The sequence below is a fragment of the Sturnira hondurensis genome, unplaced genomic scaffold, assembly GCF_014824575.4.
Source record: "Sturnira hondurensis isolate 20B ecotype Veracruz unplaced genomic scaffold, ASM1482457v3 Scaffold0007406, whole genome shotgun sequence".
NCBI lineage: Eukaryota > Metazoa > Chordata > Mammalia > Chiroptera > Phyllostomidae > Sturnira > Sturnira hondurensis.
This window is the reverse complement of record NW_028080037.1, coordinates 3,523,229-3,544,124: the sequence shown is the minus strand read 5'-3', so window position 1 is coordinate 3,544,124 and position 20,896 is coordinate 3,523,229. Positions and strand designations below refer to the sequence as shown.

The following is a 20,896-nucleotide window of genomic DNA, read 5'->3' as shown; positions in this document are numbered from 1 at the left end:
TTCTACGTCAAGTTTTATTTACCCTATAATTATCTCAAAATGTTCATGTCCTTTAAAGATTTCCATCTTGGACCCCCCCCCATAATGAGGAGGCCTAGTCTTCAGAGCGGCTGTTCAATGTGGCCGTCCCTTCCCTTGCTTTGATTCCTTAATGTCTTACCTGCTTATCACTTTAAAAATCACCCCAAATTCTACCAAATTTTATATAACTATTTCGACAAATCAATCTGCCTAGGTGACATCTTTCCAAAGACAGAAAGGATTGCTATGAGTTGGGAGGGAGGGTGGAGAAAGGAAATTTAAAAAAAAAGGGGGGGTGTAAGAATAAGAATGCTACTTTTGGACGGAATCAAAATGATCTAGACACCATACATGTGTCCGACAGCCGGGAGTGACTGACTCGAGATGGCACAATGGGAACCAGTACTGAGTTAGGCGAGAAGAGGCCTCCGCCACTCACACCCAGCGCTGAGGAGTGAACTGGAGCGGCTCCGAGCTGGGAGAGGCCGAGGGAAAACAGTACCTGCTCTAAGGTACGAGACACGAAAACCAGAGACGGGCAGCAGTGTGTCCTCTCGTTGGCCCCCTCACTGAGCAACTAATGACCACAGAAGGCCCTGCTGACGGGGTTTCCCCTCATTTTTGAAAGGCTGGTCCTACTAAGTAAGTAATGAAGTGATACACTTTATTTAAAATTATCGTGGTTCGGGTGCGCGTTCGACTCCACTAACAGAGATCAGACCCGAACGAGGCCACACTCCAAAAATAAAAGACCCGAGTTAGTGGTCGAACATCCCATGAAGTCCACGAGCTGTCCTCGGGACGAAAAGCCACTTAAGTCTGATTACTTCGCTCTGCAGCTTCTCGTTGGTCTGCTTGGTGTCCTCCAAGGAGGCCAGCGTGGCGGTCTTCTCCTTGGTCATCTGCTCCACTATCTGCATGGCGTCGTCTGCCGACTGCACAGCCTGAACACAAGAAGGCACAGTGAGGGGGCGGCCGCCCGTGCCCACCCGGCCGGCTCGCGCCCGGGCCTGTGTGCCCCGGGGACCACGCAGGCAGGAGGGGCCAGCCTCACGTCAACAGGAGCCCGAGACGGGGAAGGTCTCTGCTCCCGACCACAACACACCCTCTTCGGGCCCCGTGGAGACGGGCCGACTGTCACGTGCCATCTGCACTGACTTCAGACCCCAGTGCCAGGCCCGTCCTGCCCATCCTCCTGGCTCCTGGGTGAGAGAAACGTCAGTGGCGACAGAGGGTCACGCCCTCGGACGGCTGAATTTTTCTCTTACTCGCATTCACCACTAGGGGGCTACAGTACTGCGGCTGCGCTTTCGCATCTGGGGCCTCTAAAATCACTCAGAATGCAGGCGGGAAACTTTTCAAATAAAAATAAAAATTATTTGGGCTATTATAATGAGAGAGGATCAAGTGTTTAATGAGAAGCACTGAATGGAAAAGTCTGCGAGGAGCTGTGGGTAACGAATACAAACGTGGCTGTGAATAAAAAAGATAGTATGAAGATGGAAATGGATCCTGGGCTGACAAAACTCTTAGAAATAACCACAGAACGCCCGCGAGTCCCCGCAGGCACCGGCTCGCGCCTGCCGTGGTCTGACGGAGCTGGCGGGACTTCTGCGCTACGCCGTCCCGGGGGCCAGCCGCGGGCGTCTCACCGGAGTCCGCCCCCTCCAGGGGGGCAGACACCATGCAACAGGTGAAGGCCCAACAGAAGACAGCTCATACCTCGGTGTGGGCCTCTTTTACGACTGTTCGTAGGCCTTTGAGGACCACATGCGACTTTACCGTGAAACCTTCCCCCTACATTAAATATATCCTTGTTATTCACAGTGGGCGTTTTGTTCTGATGGAGAGAGGCTACTGCAATTAGACATTTAGTAAAGAACTGCCCTTCGGGTGCAACAGACAGCTGGAGACACAGGAGCACCTGCCTCAGCGGGGCGGTGCCCCGACACGGAGACAGGCACGGCCCCAAGCCACGAGCGAGTTAGTGCACAGGGTTAGTAGTCCCGGGGCTCGACACCGGGCCCTCCCACTTTACCGTCAGCGAGTGCAGCGTCTCGAGCTCTCTAATTTTAAGAGTGAGCTTGCTCTTGTCTTTCCTCAAAATACGGTTTTCATTTTGAGATTCTAGCAGGTTGGCCGAAATGTGGCTGTTGGTCTTGGCCAGCCGGCCGACCTCCTTCTGCAGGAGGAAGTAGCTTTCCGCCAGCTTCTCCTGCTCCTTCAGGAGCTCGTCCTTCTTCAGCGCCACCTCCCTCTTCTCGGCCAGCAGGCTCTTGCTGTCCTGCAGCGCCCTGGCTCGGTCGGCCAGGGCCGCCTCGTGGTCCAGCCGCAGGTCGTCCAGGATGGTGGTGAGGCAGGCGTGCAGCTCCTGCAGCTCCAACTTGGACTTGGACAGGGAGGCGAAGTCGCTCTTCAGAGTCTCGATGTTGGCAGCGAGCCGCGCCGTCTCCGCGGCCAGGAGCTCCTTTTCCTTGAGGATCTCCACCACTTTCTGCTCCGATCTGGCCTTCTCTTGGAGCAGCGCACAGTTTTCGGACTGGAGCGTCTCAGCGCACGCTCTTGCCTCCTCCAGCTCCTGCTGCAGGCGTGCCACTCTCCCGCGGAGCTTGCCGTTTTCGTGCAAGGAGGACTCGCTGTCCTTGGCTCTGGCTTCTCTCTCCAGGAGTAAGGACTGCTGCACTGTCTGCACCTCCCGGCTCAGTTTCTGACACTCGCCCTGCAGCATGTCCTTCTCGGACCAGCAAGTCTCAAGTTCAGCACTCAGGCTCTCCTTGGCTTGCTGGATGCTCGTGTGTTCTTTTTCTAGGTGCTTTTGGGCGTTCTGAGTCTCTTTCAGCATCAGAGAGAGCTCACACTTGGTGGCCGCCAGTTCCTGGTTTTCCCTCTTTCTCTCCTGAAGCTCCTTCTTCAGGGCATCGAGATTACTGAGCAGTTTCACCTTCTCTTGCACGGCGCTCCTCCTGCTTGCAGCCTCCTCATCGTATTTCCGTTTAAGCTCTCCTATGGCATTGAGGGAATTTTCTCTTTCTGCCAGCAAATCTCCGTTTTGCATTTCCAGCACGGATTTTTCTTTTAAAACACTATCGAGCTGCTTTTTGATCTTGGAGATTTTCTGACAAACCATGTCCTTCTCGGAAGTCAGGTAAGAGAGCTTCTCGCTCAGGCTCATCTCAGTGCGGGCAGCCTCGTCCGAGCACTTGCTGAGTTTCTCAGTGAGGAGCCTGTTTTCATGCATAAGATCTTCCTTTTCGGCCAAGTGCCTTCTCTCCGACGCAGCCAAGGTCTCCTTCTCATGCAGGAGCTGGATGCACTCGGAGTCCGTGACCGCCCGGCTGGCCTGAATTTCTTCCAGGAGCTTCGTGAGGCTGCCCTTGGTGGCCTGGAGCTGCAGGGTCTCCAGCTCGGCCTTCCGCAGAGCTTTGCTGGTGTCGTCCAGCTGCGTGCGGAGCCCGCTGGCCTCGGTGCTGAGCAGCTGTTTGACCTGCAGGGCGGCGGCCAGGCTGATGTTCAGCTTCTCCTGGTCTTGCCGCAGCGCGTCCTTCTCCAGCTGCAGGTCTTTGCTGTTCTGAAGGAGAGCGTCTCTTTCCGCCTTCAAGGCTATGCACATGCTTTCGAGGCCTGACTGCTTCTCCAACGCCGACTTTTTCTGGGCTGTGAGATCTCTGATCTCCTGTACCAAGGCTTTCTGATCTCTGGCTAGCTCCTCGTAAGAGCTCTGGAGCTTCTGAATAGTTTCCTCTTTACTTTTGGCCAAGGCGAGATGCTCGGCAACGAGCTTCCTGGCGTGAGCGTCCAGGCGCTCTCTCTCCTCCCGACCCTGCTCGCACTCGGCAACCAGGCCGTCTCTGCCGAGCTGCAGCTCTTCCACGAGGGCCCGCAAGGCCGCGTTTTCTGTGCTTGTCTCCAGGAGCTCCTCCTGCACAGCGCTGGCTTCTCGGAGCCGCTTCTCCCCCTCGGCAGCCAGGGCCCCGCGGCGGCGCTGCTCCCGCCGGTACAGCTGCTCGGCGTCCTGCTTCTCCCCGAGGGCTTTCTCCTTCTCCAGACTCAGAGTTTCGTTTTCGGCCCACAGCTTCTGTTGGTCTTCCTGCAGTAACGTTATCTTGGCCTCCACCTCGACAAGCTTCGACAAAAGCGAACCTTTCTCTACCTTTAAAGCATTTCCCTCCTGTGCGAGAAGCTGCTTCTCTGATTTCAGACCCCTCAGCTCTTCTGACATTAGCTCAATTTCTTTTCTGGCTGATGTTAACAAATAAGTTAGCGACTACAGAAACAAAAGGTGGAAAGAATGGGAACAAAATGAAATCAAGCAGACAAATGCAAGCCCAAATAACTTAACGTAACCCTAAATCACTGAGGTTAAAACTTTTTCTTGCAATAAACGTCACAGAAGCTATCTGGCTGACACAGGAAAGAATCTAGACGAAGGAGCCCCTAAAAGGAAAGCATAGAGCCGTGCGGCTTTGCAAAGTCTGCTGCCGCTGTTGGCTTATTCGCTCTCTGAAAGAGCTTTTCTAAGTCATCCCTGATGGCTACCCGGAAGATAAAAACAGTAGTGTGACTTTGACATCAGGGCATAGGAGTCTTCCCTGCCACTCTAGTTATCCAATAATTCCTATCATAGAAAGAATGCATAAAAATTCTTTAAAAGCACAATTCAATGAACTATAAAAAGTGAGTATATTTTTAAAAAAGGTAGGGGGGAATGAAACTGTTGCTTTAGGTTCACTGCAGGACCCTATTTACTGCAGGACAACCACGGGCCTGACACGGGTTTAGTCCCAAGGCCACACAGACAACTTTAAGGGAAACACTAAAAAACCAGAGCCAGTCCGGATATAGGGAACCACAGAGACAAAAGGTCTGCAAATCATCTCCAGTGTCCAACGGCTCCTACAATTGTAGATGTCCCACATGGAGACGAGGGAGCCCCGACGGCCAGCATGCAGGAGAGAGAAACTGAGCCACCTCGGGCGTGACACGTGTTACATCACGGTCCCCTCAGTTCACAGCTCTAAGTGGGGCCTGTTAACATGGGCTCCTTCTGTACCTTTTTTCTACTGAACTCCTCCTCTGCTAATGTTTCTCTGACACATTAAAAATAACGAAAGTAAGCAGTTACTTTTCTTGGAGCAAGTTAAATAATAATAGCAAAAAGTTAAATACTAGTAGGAGGGTTGAACTTCCTCACGTTACCAGAGTCAAAAAACATCTGTGGGGGCAGAGGGCGCCGCCCGGACCCCAGGAAGTAACGCGATGCACCATGTACGGGGTGGCGGGGCGCGTCCTAGCAGCCCCGGACCCGGCCTCCTGGTCCGTAAACTCGCCGTGTCTCCTTGGGGACACAGGACGGTGCTCGCCGGAGTCCCTGCTTGTTGGTTTTCCCCCACGGGCTCTGCTCCTCCAACCAGGCTCCGTTCCCTGCTCACCTCTCCACCTGGCCTCACCTCTGGCTTTTCTGCAACAGGCCTCTCCTCACCCTAGCGCAAGCCGGCAGCGAGAAGGCCAAGATTAGAGGAACGTGCCTTCCTCTAATCTTGGAGCAACAGAGACCTGTTACAAGCAAGCAACGTAAGACTCTGTGACAGCTGGGACAAGCAGTGAGGGGTGGTGGTGGCTGCACGGGACGTTCCAGGGAGAGACCTGCACTGCAGCCATCACTGTCCCCGAGCAGGACAGCAGCTGGCATGGGGCACCTGAAGCCACAGGGCGTGAGACTCCCCTTCAGGTCGTGCACCCTCGGAGGGTGACCGTTTGCAAAAGCCTACGGAGCTCGTCCCCACAGTGGCCGCGAGCCGAGCGCCCTTCCGGCCTCGCTCGTGGCCCACCGGCAGAGCGCAGTTCCCTCCGCCACGTACTCGGGCTTTGTCGGCCTGCTTCCGCAGCTCCACCGTCTCCTGCAGCAGGTCCCGGTGCTGCTGCTGCGCCGCTGCCAGCCTCCCCTCCGTGTCCAGGAGCAGCTTCCGCAGCTCCTGCACCACCTCCTCGTGCTTCGCCTTGGTCTCGGAGCTGGCTTCTTCATACCTGGCTTTCAGGTCTTGACACTGGTTGTGGCTCACCTCCATCTTCTTCTCCTGCAGGGTCCCGAGAGGAGGAGGGAGTCACCCCACCATGTGGGAACCCCCTTCGCCAGCCCACAGTCCCACGGTCACCTCCTTACCAGGTCCAGCAACTTCTTCAGCAGCTCTTGCTTTTCCTCCTCGTGCTTTTTAGCTGCTTCTCGCTGACTCTGCTCAGCCTTGAGCGTCACTTCTCCAATGCTTCTCTGCAGAAGGCCTGCATTTTCGTTGGCCTTGGTAAGTTTTAGCTGCAATTCCTCTATATTTCTAGAACAAGTTCAGTGCAAGGTGTGTCAGATTTCCCAAAAGAATGCTTTTGATTCTGGAGTTCTACTAAAATGATACTATGTTAATAAGTGTATTAATGATTATGACTGCTAAGAGTAATTAACAACATCTGAAATAAGCAACAACAACAACAAAAAACGTTTGACTTGCCCTGAAGAATAATTTTAACAGTTGTCATAGTTACAAATACATTATCTAGAGTAGCAACTACTATAATTGTTAGGGTTATTTGATGTCAATAGATCTACGAGGAAATATGAGTGAAAAGTAGACTTATGGAGTATTTACAAAGTTTCAAAATTTACCAGACCAGGTTATCAAAAACTCATTCTAGTGATGCTTGAGAACATGCGATATAAAAATGACAATAAGTAACCTGAAGTTCCCAGCTTAAAGAGAGCCCTGTGGTTGAACAAAGATGTTCAGCCAACACAGGGTGTCAACCTAGAGAACGGAGGAGAGACACCCGGGTGGCACCTTGGGTGTTACGCCTATTAAACACTCACAGAAATGGAACTTCCCCAGGACACCGTGCCCCAGCCACCAGCCACACCCGCCTCACACCAGGTCTGAGCCAAGTCGGCCAAGCAAGGCCCGGTTGCCCGTCCGAATGGTGCGTGGTGCATGGTGCGTGGCTGGGTGGAAACCAGAGTTTGCCAAGGGGTAACACTTTCAGAATCAGGTGTCTAATGGTCCCAAAACGTCCTCTAAAAGTTTCTGCCTTACAAAACGTGTGGTTTTTATGTGGCAGCTATCAGAAGGAGAATAAACTTCGGGGCGACAAGGCCACAGAATGAGGAGGAGTAGAGAGTGAGGTCCGGAAGCGCAGCACCGAGGAAGCACGGCGGAGCGGGTCGTGCAGCAAGGGCCCGGGGACCAGGCTGCCCAGGGCGGACACCTCGGCCAGGAGCCGAGCCTCACCAAGCCTCCGTGTTTCTTCCTTTAAAACGGGATCAGTAACGTACTCGCCTCGCAGGACGATTAGATTTAGAAAACATACTCTGTACACAAAGCTGTCAGCACCACGCACGGCACACAGGCAGCCCTGTACAAAGGGCTGCCACCTATTGCCAGAGTGAAACGGGGGGACGATGTTCTTACCTGCCCATAAAAGACGCTGCTACGGCCCTTGGTAAACTACCACCCTCTCTCAGCAAGCCAACAGGCCCACAAGGTTGCACTCGCAGGAGGTTCTGTGGTGGATTCGTGCACACGCCAGGTGGTGAGAAAGAAGCGACAGGAAGCAGAACATGCCTGCCCTGGAACCCGGGCTCCCGGGCCTGGGCCAGCACCTGGACCCGCACCTGGACCTGCACCTGGACCCGCACCCGAACGCTAGAGCCGGGCCTGCAGCAGGCCCTACGTACCTCTCCTTCAGACGCAGCTCGTCATTCATTTTTGTCAACTGAGAGGAGTTATCTCCTGACATTCTCATGATTTCCGCAATGTCGTTTTCCAGTTTTCCTTTGGCTTTTATCAACTGCTCTTCTCTCTCATCTCTCTCTCTGAATTTTGCCTCCATGTCTGAACACATACAGAAAAAAACAGCGCCATGGTGTTACAGTCCACGAAAACTTGCTGCCTGCATCCCACAGGCCAAGCCTTGCCTTGGGAATACATGCCTGTAGCAATCCCTGCGAACATCATACTCCAGCAATACAAGCAGAGAAAGGAGCTTGAAAGAAGTTGGGGGATGGGTAAATCCGAGATAGGCCCCATGAGATGTGACATTTCAGCAAAGACCTGAAGGCAGTGAGGGAAGAGGCCTGCAGGCAGAGGGGAAAGTAAGGGCAAAGACCCAGGGGCAGGAGCAAGCTTGACACACAGGTGTCTCCAGGGAGGCCACGAGGAGACAGGAGCGGAAGAGCAAAGGGAGAGGCAGTGCAAGATGAAACCAGGGAGAAAGCAGGGCCTGGCGACAGTCAGGACCACAGCCTCGTCCCTCTGTGTGACACGGGAGCCCCCGGCGACCCTGAGCAGAGAAGTGACATCAGCTGGCTGGGTGGGTGCTGAAGGGTCACTCTTGCCACTGTACTCAGAACAGAATGAAAGGGACAAGAAGAGACGCAGGCAGACCAGGAATCCAGCTCTCACAGCGGCTCCGATGGGAGAGGGCTGGCCAGGATCAAGGACAACAGTGGGAGTGGAGGGATGGGGCTGACGCGGTCTTGTTTGAGAACAGGGCAGAGATTCACCAAAGGTTTCTGACCTCAAGCCAGTATTCGATCCCATTAGGTCAGCATAAAGGGGGACGAAGGGGAGCCTGGCAGGAGGTGTGTTGCCGTCCCACACTACAGTCACCTCAACTCCCAGGGAGCCCGCCACCTTCGATGTCTGGGAACCAGAGACGCCGCCTTACCTGTTAAATTGTCTCTGAGCTTCTCCAGTTCAGAAGACAGTGCATTGAACTGCTCCTCTTTTTGGTGTAGTTTATTTACAGTTTCTATTTAGGAGAAAGTTAAAAGTTTAATACACTTCCTATTTAACAAGCCATCAAGGACTTGGCTGCCTTACGATCACATGCTTGAGATCTGCGGTCACGGGGACGCTAACAAGTCCCCTCACTGCTCACACCCTGGGCAGTGACCCTGCCGGAGCGGCGAGCACATCTCCTCCGTCACCGGGGTCTGCAGGTGTGGCAGGGACCTGGCAGCGCCTCCCCCTCCCACTGACACTCCGCAGAGCCATCAATGACGACAGGTCAGATAACGCTCTGCCCAAGCATGTTTGCCTTTTAATATGAAACCAACTTTAGTCAAGAGAAGGAAAACGTTAGTGGGAGTTTGAGGCCTCGGAGAGTCAGGGATGCAGTATTACTGGGCACTGCGGGGCCCCCAGGAGGGCGTGATCCGACTACGGTGGCGTGGGCTTTGTGCTCCACAGAAAGACCGTCTGCAAATGCGTTAGAGACACATACCTTGCATACTTCTCTGAACAGAGACCGCCTCCTCTGAAGCATCAGCAAACTTTTCTCTCTAAAGAAAAAGAATTGATATTCAGAATAGAAATATTTCAGATTATAAAAACTGAAGTTTCAGTCAGGTATAACTGTGCCCTCTACTTTCAGTGGCTGCTTTTGTCTCGTTGAAACTGACTCACACTTAAGACGTGTCAGCACCAACCACAGCTGTGTGCATCTTGTGCACTGTGCATGCACACACCCCAGTGAATGAGGTCAGCACGTGTGCGTGCCTAGGTATGTATACACACCTGTACAATGTGAGCGTGCATGCTTATTTCAGTATATGCATGTGGGTGTACATGTGTGGTACATGTTCCTCTTGTAAGCCTACAACTTCCCTTTCCCAAAACGTGTGGGCACCCCTGGCACCGCTCATGGTCATCAGCCTCAATTAAGCTCAAGTTTGTGACACAGGAGACAAGGGAGAAGGGAGAACGTGGAGAAAAATGTATCTTACGACCTGGGATTAAAAATCGAGGATCTATGAAAGGAAACGTGATGTCCTGACGGGAATAAGCTGAGCTGTAAGAGGGAGATGAACTCTCTGGGGCTGCGGCCCTAGCGCCCCGCCTTGCCTAGGGGGGTGCTGGTGGTCCGGGACGGCCCGCGGGCTCGCTGCCACCAGGCAGGAGGTGGAGGCGGCACAGTGCACGACTTCACTGCACACGGGCCCGAGCGTGCTGGTGTGTAACTTGGAAGGCCCCCGTGCCTGTAAAGCTAAGTGGTCTGCAACGTGCCAGACGCAAAGGGCAGCTTCTTCGCGTGAAGTACAGAAGTTCCCCAGTTTTCGCAGTTTCACTTCCATGGTGCCCATCACCCACGGTCAAACGAGGCCCGAAAATATTAAACGGGGAATCGGGAAGTAAACAATTCGTAAGTTGTAAACCGTGTGCTGTTGGCACCTGCGTGATGGCGTCTCGTGCTGCCCGGCTCCCCCCTGCCCAGATGTGGCCCGTCCTCTGTCCCCTCCACACTGTGTACTCGACCCGCCCATCAGGTGGCCATTGGTCATCAGACCCACTGTCATGGCGTCACAGGGCCTGTGGTCACATCACCCTTACTGCACTCACGATGGCCACAAAGCGCAAGAGCAGTGACGCTGGCCATGCAGACACGACAAGAGGAGCGTACGGTGCTTCCTCTAAGTAAAAAGGTGGAAGTTCTCGACTTGATAGAAAAAAAGGCAACTGTACGCTGAGGTGAGGGTGAACCTTCTAACCGTGAGGCTGTGAAGGAGAAAGAAACTCAAACCCCAAAGTTCACGGCCGCCGCGCCCGCCGAGTGCTTCATTTGGACGGAAAAGGCGCTGCCTTCGCAGGTGGGAGACGGGAGCAGAAAACCCTCCCAACTACGGGCCACATTCTGCACCAGAAAGCCCCGGGCCTGGCTGAGGGCCCCAGCAAGGGGGCGCTGAGGCCAGTGGCCACGGTCACGTGGCTTTTGTTATGGTATGCTGTGGTAACTGCTCTGTTTGGTTGTCAGTGACAGTTCAATCCCTCGCTATGCCTGACAGATGCACTGCGGCTGAGTGTGGACAGGGAAAGGCAGGGCAGGTGCAGTCCTACCTGCAGTTGCAGGCGTCCTCTGGGGGCCTGGGGACGTGTCCCCGCAGACCCGGGGCGTGGGGAGCGACTGTGAGACCTACTCTTATTCCTAGTTCGGGTTTGATCTGAGTCCTCTCGAGGTTATTTGTCAGACAGTTACTAACGTACTCAACTTAAATCCACACTTTGAACGAGAAAGAAAATGGGCACGATGCTTCTTCTCTACGGAGAGTTTTGTTTCTTAACAAGAACTCGGACGGCCGGAGACCCTGGGTCTCGGACGCACGACCGGCACTTACCAGAGTCTGGAGCTCTTTCTCCAAAGCCTCTTTGGCTCGACTGACCTCGCTGGCACGCTCCTGGAGTCTGCTGAGCGCTAGCTCTCTGCCCTGCAGCTCTTTGGTGACGTCACTAACCTACCGTACGGTGAGGTGGTGCAGAGGCAAATGAACAAATGCAAAAAATGAGAAACAAAAAAGCAAACACAAAAATGATGAGAAACAGACACACCCAACACAACTGAATGGGATAAAGGCACGGATGAGGAACCGTCTTTTTTTTCTAACTCTAAGAAACCAGTGGCTTTTCACACAGCCAGCTCTGCGTGTGATTGCCTCACGGCTGTTTTAAGAGAATCAAAATAGAGCAGTTTCCTGCATCTAAATTTGGAACATCAGCATGATTTAAAGCAGAAAGTCCAGATGCTTACTTTCTAAATGAGTTGGCTGAGCAATTTCATTTCCCGGACTTTGAAAACCTTAAAATAGAAATGACGGATACATACGGTCTATGTTACCATTTTCTGTATTTATATATGTCTACCATATTTTGACACTTGGCATAAAAATGAACTTTTAAAAATGCACTAGATGAGAGTCATCAGAAACGGCCTTTCATTAAATCTCGATGTGAAAAAAGCAGACCAACCACTAGCTACATATTTCCCACTAATTAATTTTTGCATTTTGATTGGCATTTGGGACCAACTAAAGAGATTGGAGGAAAATTTCCTGTAAATGGTTTACCGCCTTCAACTGAGGTTACTGTTTGCTGTCTGTCTGTCCTCCCCTTCCCATTCACCCCTCACTGCCCTCCCTTCGCCGCCAACAGGGCAGCTTCTAGAGAAAAGCTCAGAATGTTCAGTGCCGCGCCCCAACTGGCGGCGGGGGAGTGGGAGAGGGCACGACCCGCAGCTGCAAGAAATGTGGCTGGCGGATGTCCCAGACTATTTCCTCAGCCTTGACCACGGCCTTGACCCTGTTCTTCTGGTCTCTCTCCGCACAGTGGGAAACAGTGCGTCCTGGTGGCACCGGGAAAACTGCAGACGGATGTGCACAGCAGTGCAGAGGGCCCTGGGCCCTTCGCCGTCACTCCGCTGTGACCGCCGCTCATCAGAGCGTGCTCACATATGACAGTCGAGTGGCACGCAGACTCTCTGTGCTCTGTGTTCACTTATGACCTCACAGGTCAGGCAATCATGGAGCTGAGAAAGGGGGTGACCTTCCGAGTTTCTGTCTAATTCACTCATTCCCTCACCCGAACACCATCCACTTACGGAGCCCTCTCTTTTAAAAGGAGACTCTAGCCGGAACTGCGCTTTGACGGCAGATCACAGAACCGCAGAGATAAAGAAACACACTGCCCAGGATACAGGAGACCAAAACAAACTCACACGGCTAAGCCACCATTGTCCCAAATCTCCTCAGATGAAACCAGCCCCAGACACTCAGAAGATACTATACTCGGCTGGGAAGTGCGTTAGCACCGAGCGATTTGTCTGGATTAAATCAGGACCTCGGACGAGGAGTTGTCTCAACTCAAAAATAACGCAGGGCGCAACAGAAGAGAAAGGCATGGAAAAGAAAAAGATGGAGGATGTCGATACGCACCTTGCCACTTTCGGCCTCCTTGTCAACCTCTAAACGTTTAATCTGTTTCTCGGCTGCCTCAAGCTGCCGGCTAAGCGTCTCGATTTCTGATTTACCTTCGGAATGGGCTTTCCGAAGCGCGTCAAGGTCCAAGAGCTTTTCCTCGGCAGCCTTGAGCCGTGAAGTAAAATTATCAATGACCTTGGTCTGTTCACTGCACTTGGCTTGCAGGGCCTCTAGCCCCTTTACCTTTGTCTCCGCTTCCTGCAGTTTGTTCAGCGCGTCTTCCATCTCCACCAGGTGCTGCTCCTCGGCTCTGTCCAGCTTCGACTTGACGGCTTCCAGGCTGTTCTCCTTCTCGCTGATGACCTCCATCAGCTTGGCCCTGACGGCTTCCACCTCTTTGGCGTGAGCGGACCGTTCGGAGTCGTGTTGGCTCTGCAGGTTTTCTATCTCGTGCTGGTACTCTAGTCTCGCCTTCTCGATTTGCGTTTGTAACTCGGCGAGCGCGGCTGTCTCTGCCCCGGCCCCCTTGCTGAAGGACGCCTTCAGCTCCTCCATCGCCTGCTGGTGGGACGCAATGGCGGTCTCCAGCTTGGACTTCCACAGCGCGATCATGTCCGCGCTCTCCTTGTTGGCGAGCTCCAGCTTGCTCTTCAGCGACTCGTTCTCTTTGGAGAGCTTCTCCGCGGCGGCCTGGAGAGACTTGACCTCCTTCTGGTGGGCTTCTTCCCGGGCTCCAGAGTGCTCCTTCAGAGAAGTGACTTCTCTTTGGTGGTCAGTACGGGTGGCTTCTAACTTTTCTTGCAAAGAGCTTATCTCTTGCAAAAGGGACAGTGACATGTCAACGTCCCCAGCGGGTTTACTGGACTCTAGCCTTCTTCGCAGCTCGGCTGCTTCCTGCACTCTCAACGCGAGGTCTTTCTCTAGCTCCATTATGCGCGACTTTTCTGACACTGTGGCCACCTATTGACAGCAGTCCAGAGAGAGAGAGATCAGTTAAGTGACGGAGCACTGAGGGGTTTTCTTTACCTTTGAAGACCTTCAGTCCCCACCCCAACTCAAGGCAGCAGCAAATTACCCCAAACACCTATGTGTTCATCTACCCCCCACTCCAATCACGGCTTAGGCCTAATCCTGGGTACCTCCCATTCAAAGCTAAAATCTTTGCTGAACTTCCACCATTTTGAGAGACAAAGGGAATCTAAAACTGATGTCGAGTTTAACTCCAAAAATACTTCTTTTTCCTCCAAAGAAGCTGCAATCGGGGAAATAGCCATTAACTGGTAAGAAGTTAACGGAAGCAGTAACTTTCAACGTTCTCGAGTGTATCTGCCCGCCGGATGAAAGAGTCTCCCTCACTTTGCCTGTTTTTCCTACCCGGCTTCACTCGTGATGTGCCACGCTGCTCGCCCTGACGGAGAGGGCCTGCGAGCCCGAGCTGTGCAGCACCGCGGCCAGGAGCCACACCCGGCTGCCGAGCACTTGGAACGGGGCTCGTCTGAGGTGACAGGGGCCGTCAGTGTGAAACACACATCAGATCCGAAGACGGGGAGAGAGACGAACACCAACTGTCTAGTGAAGGGCCTTGTGCCGATTACATGATGGAAGGATAGTGATCATGATAGTATTTGGGGTATATTTGTTTACATAAAAAATATTATTAGTCTCACCCGTTTCTTTTTATCTTTTACAATAGTACACTCACGTGAGTAGCAGAACACGCTGGATCACATATCTATGCATGTGGCTCATACTATACGTGTACGGAATAGCACTGGTACCAAAGGTGTAAGATCACCTATCAAGCGTTTCAAGGGCTATGGCATCAACTGTGAATAAAAGCCTCACCTGGGTGCCGAGTTAATTTACTAACCTTTAAAGAAAGCGACAATGGAAGAACGATCACTTACCTGCGACGATACCTAGGCATCCTCTACCGCACCCCCCGTGGGCTCCCTAACGCTGTCAGCACGCTGACGTGCTTCTCCGGCTCCCCCAACCCAGTGGTTCTCAGGCCCCAGGTGCACACGAGCCACCGGGGAGGCAGGTCCCTGTCGCCCCCTCGTACTTTGATGCTATTTCAGCTCTGGGAGAGGACGCAGGAAGCTGCTTCTTCCAAACAAGCGTCCCAGGGCTAAGAAAACCGCTTTCATAACCTGTGCCTTTTTCTCAGGAAGCCCTCTCCCTCCCTGCCTGCAGGCAGTCCGACTACCACACAAAATGCGTGGGGAACAGCCGCCTCGGGAATCAAGTCCCCTCGCCTGGCCTGGGAAACAGAAGGGGACTGAGGGACCTACTCACACCAGGGAGCCCCGGACTTCAGTGACCCAATCCCCTGGGGAGGACAACTCCCTCCGGCACCGTCGGGACAGAAAACCTTCTGTCCACCCTCAGGCTGTGACAGTGATAAGGACCATGGGAGAGGCACACACTCTGGTCTCCGGCACCGAAGAATGAAGTCGGGGGACATTTCAGAGGGGACTGCAACCACGGCGCTCCAGCGCCATCGCTGCTTCAGGCCCAAGGCGTTAACCCACGGGCGCCTCTTCCGCGGTGTGGGGCAGTTGGGGAGCTCGTCGTCTCACAGTGAGGTATAAAACATTAATAAAACCCCATCGCTACAAGGTCTGTAATGTCTACAAGCCCACAGGGCAGCGGTTCAGAGTCCGAACAGAGCAGGCCGACTGAGGAACGCCGAGTCACAAACACAAGTGGCAGTGAGCAACGGCGTGGTCCCGCTCTGTGAGGCGTTCCCACCCACGTTTCACTTTATCCCCCACAGCCCACCCTCGGACGAGGCGCCCTCTGCGTCCGCCTTCCCAGCTGGGTCTGGGGCCCGGAGAGTCAGCCCCGTCTTACTCGGGCTGACGTCGTCGCTACGGCCCTGAGCACGCCACTCACAAACTGGACTCGGGGGCCGAGAGGGGTCCAAGTGCCTCCAGAAAGGAATCTGGGGGGGGGGCGTGAAACTTGCATGGGTCCCTGGTTCATCCCACACCTGACGGACCCAGAGTGAGGATGGGCAGAAGACAAGACTGCTTACAGGAAAAGGACGGCTTGGACTTGAAATTCGTGACCGGCCATGCTGTGACCAGACGCCTTCTTATCCGTAGCAGAAAATAATAATAATAACAAGGAGTATCAAAGTTGTTTGCTGACACAGCAATCTGGGAGAGGCATTCAGAAGTAAAGAAATACCCTCCTTCAATAACCTGCCCCTCGGGCCCTTCTGTTTCCCAGGCCGAGTCCGGCTCTCCGGTAATGGAGGAGACTCACCGAACCACAGTGACACTTTCCTCACCAAACACGGGAGAGAGCTTTCGTTTTGAGGCTGACCGAGGCCATTTCCTTTTTTCTTAAAAAATAAAAGCATGATTTAGAGAAGGAAAAATCACTCAATTGCCTAGATTTTTAGATCAGTCAATGATTTCCCAAGAGGAGAAATTTCTAAAAATGCTAATAATTCAAAAGAAAAAAACCAGGGTGCCAGTGTTTGATCAGAGAGAGTAATCTTTGGTATTTTCAATTTAAGGATGAAGACAATTCAGCCATCGACAGTCGAATGCATGATTTGAAAGGTGTCTACACACACACGTCTTCTTCCATGTAAATGACTCAGATATTTCCTTAACTGTTTCAGCACAAACTGCTCCCATAACAGACAGACTGCCTGTGGTGAAGGGCACAGACTCCGGGCCAAACAGCCGAGACCCAAACCTTGGCTCCACCTTACTGTTAGCTGTGTGACCTTAGGCAAATTACCAACCTCTCTGTCCTCACCTGCAAAACGGGGACACCACCACCACTCCCCCCTGGAGTTGTGGTGGGACCACGTGCCCACTCGCTCGGCACTCGGAACAGTGCCTGGAGCGTAGCGAGTGCCGTGTGGCCACTTCGATCAATGCGCAGGCAGAACTCGGCGAGGGCCATGGCCCCAGGTGGGTGGGGGCGGTAAGAAGCCTTTCTGTTCCCAACTCCTTTCCTTCCTGACAGCTGAGACTTGAACCTCCCAGGTCACAGAAAGGAGGGAAACTCAAAGACAGACCTGGCATCAAGGGGAAAGGAAGATACTGGGGGACAGCCCTCAACTCCCTTGAGTGGAGGTTCAGTGTTTCCCTGCCCTTCCACCGGGCCAGGGAAGAAGGCAGAAAACAGCTCAAGTGGACAACGACAAAAAATGAGCTAGAGGACCCAGTAACCGGGACATGAGACTGCGAGGACAATCGCCTGCTTGTGGCCGACTGGAGACAGGTGCTTCGAGGCACCCACCCAAAGAGCCTCCACCGCAGCTGGGGGGCTTCCCATCTCGATTTGGGCTGAGGTAAGCGAGGGAATGAGTCTTTACCTTCGACAAAAGGTTTGACATGGACCTCCTGTGCCTACCCATCCGTCTAAGCTCACGAAGGGCATCGAGACCAAACTGAGGTCGAACCACTGGGTCAGGACTCGGGCCCAGGCCGGGGCGCTGCCCGGGGCGCCCACCACTCGCACGCGCGGCTCGGCTTCGTCAAACAGTGGAAACCATTACCCTAGTGTCTTCTAACTCCCTCTGGAGTTTGTCAGCTTTGGTCTTTTCAAAGAGCAGGCTCTGTTCAAGCTCCTTAATGCGGGCATGCTCCAGTTTGGTCTGCGTCTGTTAGTGAAAAGGAAGAGGGAGAGAACACAGCAGTGCCACCGTGACGTGCCAGCATGAGAGGGGGACAGCGGCATGCAGGCTGGGCCACCAGCGCCACCCGCCGACGGGTGAGTGGACATGACGGGCAGCGGGGAGGGGCCGAGGATGGGAGTGAGATGGGAGGTCGGGCGAGGATGGACACCAACCACATTTGGGGGGGGGGGCATGAGCTAGTCTACTGGAAAGGAAAAATGGAAAACACACGAGGGAAGATGAAAAAGAGTCAGAGGCATGCAGCAAATACAAGTTATATTGATAAGTGAAGTTTATCAGCACACATTAGAATCGTTAATATTCCTCTAAGCTATCACTTTCCCCTCCTCCCCCAAGGGTTCTTTGACATTGACGTGTATGTAACTGACTTGGTAACTGAAAAGGAGGCTGATCCTCAGGACACACACTAGCATCTAAACAGGGGAAGGCAACGGGCTACATCTTGTGGGGCTTCAGTGAAGCCCTGAGCAGATACTTGCACTTCGGTGTGAGCTTGGCAGGACCAAGGGTCATGCGTGACACCTCCCGGAGGGTACCCAGAAACCCGAGCTGAGGTCACCCCAGCAGCCTCTGCTGAGGCGAGTGAGAAGGACCCAAGGAGCTGGGCAGCCTCTCACAGCGGACAGGCGAGAGCCATTAAAGCTCCAATTTCTTTCCAAAAGTGGCTTTTCTAAAGGCTGTTTGTGACCAGGGGTCGGAAAAAAGGAAATCAGATTTACAAAAAGTAAGTTCAATACTAATTATGTTCCATGGCCTTCATCCCCGAGGCTCAGAGCCGGAGAAAGGTCTGGCCAGAAATGGACTCTTGGTCTTGCTCTGAAGCTGCAGTGATCACCAGCTCCGAGGTGAGGCGTGGGGACCGACACAAAGGTGTGAGTCGGAACCCCGCACCTGAGATCCTCGGAGACCTCCCATCACCGTGCCCGGGACGAGGCCACGTGGGAACTCGGGCGATCTGGGTGTAACAGGTTTAAGTGCAGCGGAATCTTAATCAGATGAACTTGGGGTCAGTGTGAAGGCACCTCTTCCCCCTCACGTCTCCTGTGCGAGGGGTTTAGCGTCATCGACTGATACAAACTGGAGTGCTGCTCCTGGAAGCTTCTAGTCACTTGTATTAACCCTGACATTTTGTGGTTCTAACTGCTCAGATCTACTGGTTGGGGCCATCGCGGGCAACGGGGAAACAAATTCTAAATAAAGGGACAGAAGGTCGTGCAGAGGGTCAGTGGAAGGTGGAACGCGTCACGTTGCGAACGTCCTTGCTCTGAGGACGGGACGTGTTCCAGAGCTCACTCTGCTTGTGAGGCAGGTAGCGGCCGTCACGGGACATGTACACAAAACCTTCCCCTGCGCCACCTCTCACAGGCCACGAAAGTAACAGCACTGAAAACCACGTTGTCTGGCCATGTGTGCGTGTCCCTCGTCCCTGGGGGCCTTGGACAGAAGCTGTTCCGTTTACCCACTGTCACAAGGAGACTCTAACCCAGACCTACGTCACTGGGGGCCCAGCCTCGGACACTGAAATTCAAAGAACAAATGGCACAAAGCCTCCCCCCTCCTTTGGACACTGAGCTCGGTGGCCCGTGAGGGAAAGGTCACCGCAACAGGACAAAAAGCCAGCATCCACCGAATGGGATCCTGTCCCCGTTCCGAGCCCATCCAGGTAATGCGGCAAGATCCCCCCGAGGCGGGACAATGACCATCTCTGCACAGCCACCAGCACGGGGACGCGGGACGCACCTCCATGCCACGTACGCAGGGAAGATGCGACACTGAACAGGACAACCCCCCTGGCTCAACGGGTCCTTTCTCAGAATAAGGTGCGGCCCCTCCAGGGCAGCCCTGGGACAGGACCGAGAGGGAAAGCGAGGTTCTGCGAGAAGCGCACAGAGAGGCGGGCAGGGCCCCATGCAGACGACAGCGGAGGCAGCGGGAGCCCGCGTGGGAGGGACAGTGAGACCCAGATCACTGAAGTAGCTGCACGCAAAGGAGCCCTCCGAACCGAGGCCTTGCCTGGGTTCCGTCTTAGCTGTCTGTCTGGCTGCCGGCCGGCAGGCGGTGGGGAGAAACGTTGTTTTAATTGTGTTCTCTTGTGGTGACAAGTCCAAGTGCAAAGTCTTTGGGTTTCTGGCCAGGGGCACCAAGAAGCCAGGATTTGGAGCTAACTTTGTTTAAGATCTGAATTGGGCACAGAGGGCGGGAGGGAAAGAAAAACACCTACATGCCTAGTAGCACTGCTCCCGAAAAACCTCACTTTGAGACAATAAATTTAAAACACTCAGTCTTTTCCACTGAAGAAGGCTTGCCTCTAGTTTCAAAAACCAGGGAAAAATACCTCAACAAAAGACTCGTGTCAATGTCTAGTCAGCTGCAAGGATAGGCACTGGCCAGCAGGGGGCACTCACACCAAAGGCAATCAGTCTGGGATTCCCAGGGCCCTTTAAATCTCCTGGGAAATTACACAGCTTGGGAAAATTTCCCCCACAATTTCTGTAACTCCTTCACGTAATATGTTTTATGTCTCCGTTGGCAATCATCTCTTTCGGAATAATCCTATTACAATTAGAAGACATCAAGAATTCAGTGAAGGCCAGGCCCCCTAATTCTTTCCTTCTCCCCATTTCGGCAAAACTCTTTATAATGTAACATGCCTACGAACCAAATGGATGGATGTACAGAGCTCAGCCATCACACACAGTTTCTTTGGGACACAAATGTAACCACTCTGAAAGCCACATGCACGGGAACATTAGGGCCAACGCCTCAAGGTCAGATACGCGGTTAGTATTCGAGTGTATCAATAAGCATTTTAATCTGTAATCAATCCGTTAACAAGGGGAATGCCCACACAGTGAAGTGCCCTCTTACATTCTCAGGATCTTCAGAAATCTGGCTCTTTGGCTATCAGTAAAAAAATAAAAAATTAAACGACGACAAAAGAGAGGTTCAACTAAAGTATCAGTATGTTAGGGTTTAAAAAAAACTGACTGATTTTAAGTAAGTTTACAGACTACTTAACTAGCCTAGGGCTGATGTGAACATTTTTTATCTGTGCCTCACCCAAACACCCTCGGCTGTATCTCAAAGGAACTAGATGAAGACATGAGGCGTCTCATGAGACTTCTGGGGGGTATTTCTAAATGGATGAGAATAACACACAAAAAAAGTAAATTAAAAATATCTAACTGTATATAAAATGAGTGAAGAAGTTTTCTTATTAATAATCCATTAGGCCAGCCCTGGCTGGCATAGCTCAGTGGATTGAGCACAGGCCTGCGAACCAAAGTATCATGGGTTGATTCCCAGTCAGGACACATGCCTGGGTTGCAGGCCAGTTCCCAGCAGGGGACTCACGAGAGGCAACCGTACATTGATATTTCTCTCCTTCTCTCCTTCCCTTCCCCTCTAAAGATAAATAAATAAAATCTTAAAAAAAAAACATCTAAATGTAAAAAAAAAAAAATCCATTAGGTCCTGGGCCT

General features: G+C 53.0%; 1 protein-coding gene across 10 annotated transcripts in view; it reads right to left on the bottom strand.

Moving 5' to 3' along the window:
* CLIP1 (CAP-Gly domain containing linker protein 1) overlaps positions 1 to 20,896 on the bottom strand; it is an 88,318-nt gene that overhangs the window by 22,674 nt on the left and 44,748 nt on the right. For 3 of the 10 annotated variants that reach the window (XM_037051989.1, XM_037051991.1, XM_037051990.1), the window contains exons 9-19: positions 20,283 to 20,315; positions 17,274 to 17,378; positions 12,764 to 13,708; positions 11,174 to 11,290; positions 9,286 to 9,343; positions 8,728 to 8,811; positions 7,736 to 7,892; positions 6,182 to 6,347; positions 5,880 to 6,095; positions 2,060 to 4,285; positions 849 to 965 (exon numbers count right to left, since the gene is read on the bottom strand). In XM_037051989.1, coding sequence (XP_036907884.1) covers positions 849 to 965; positions 2,060 to 4,285; positions 5,880 to 6,095; positions 6,182 to 6,347; positions 7,736 to 7,892; positions 8,728 to 8,811; positions 9,286 to 9,343; positions 11,174 to 11,290; positions 12,764 to 13,708; positions 17,274 to 17,378; positions 20,283 to 20,315 — 4,224 coding nt within the window. The remainder of the gene's footprint in view (positions 1 to 848; positions 966 to 2,059; positions 4,286 to 5,879; positions 6,096 to 6,181; positions 6,348 to 7,735; positions 7,893 to 8,727; positions 8,812 to 9,285; positions 9,344 to 11,173; positions 11,291 to 12,763; positions 13,709 to 17,273; positions 17,379 to 20,282; positions 20,316 to 20,896) is intronic. The other 7 variants (XM_037051995.1, XM_037051996.1, XM_037051994.1 and 4 more) reach the window with 6 other exon arrangements.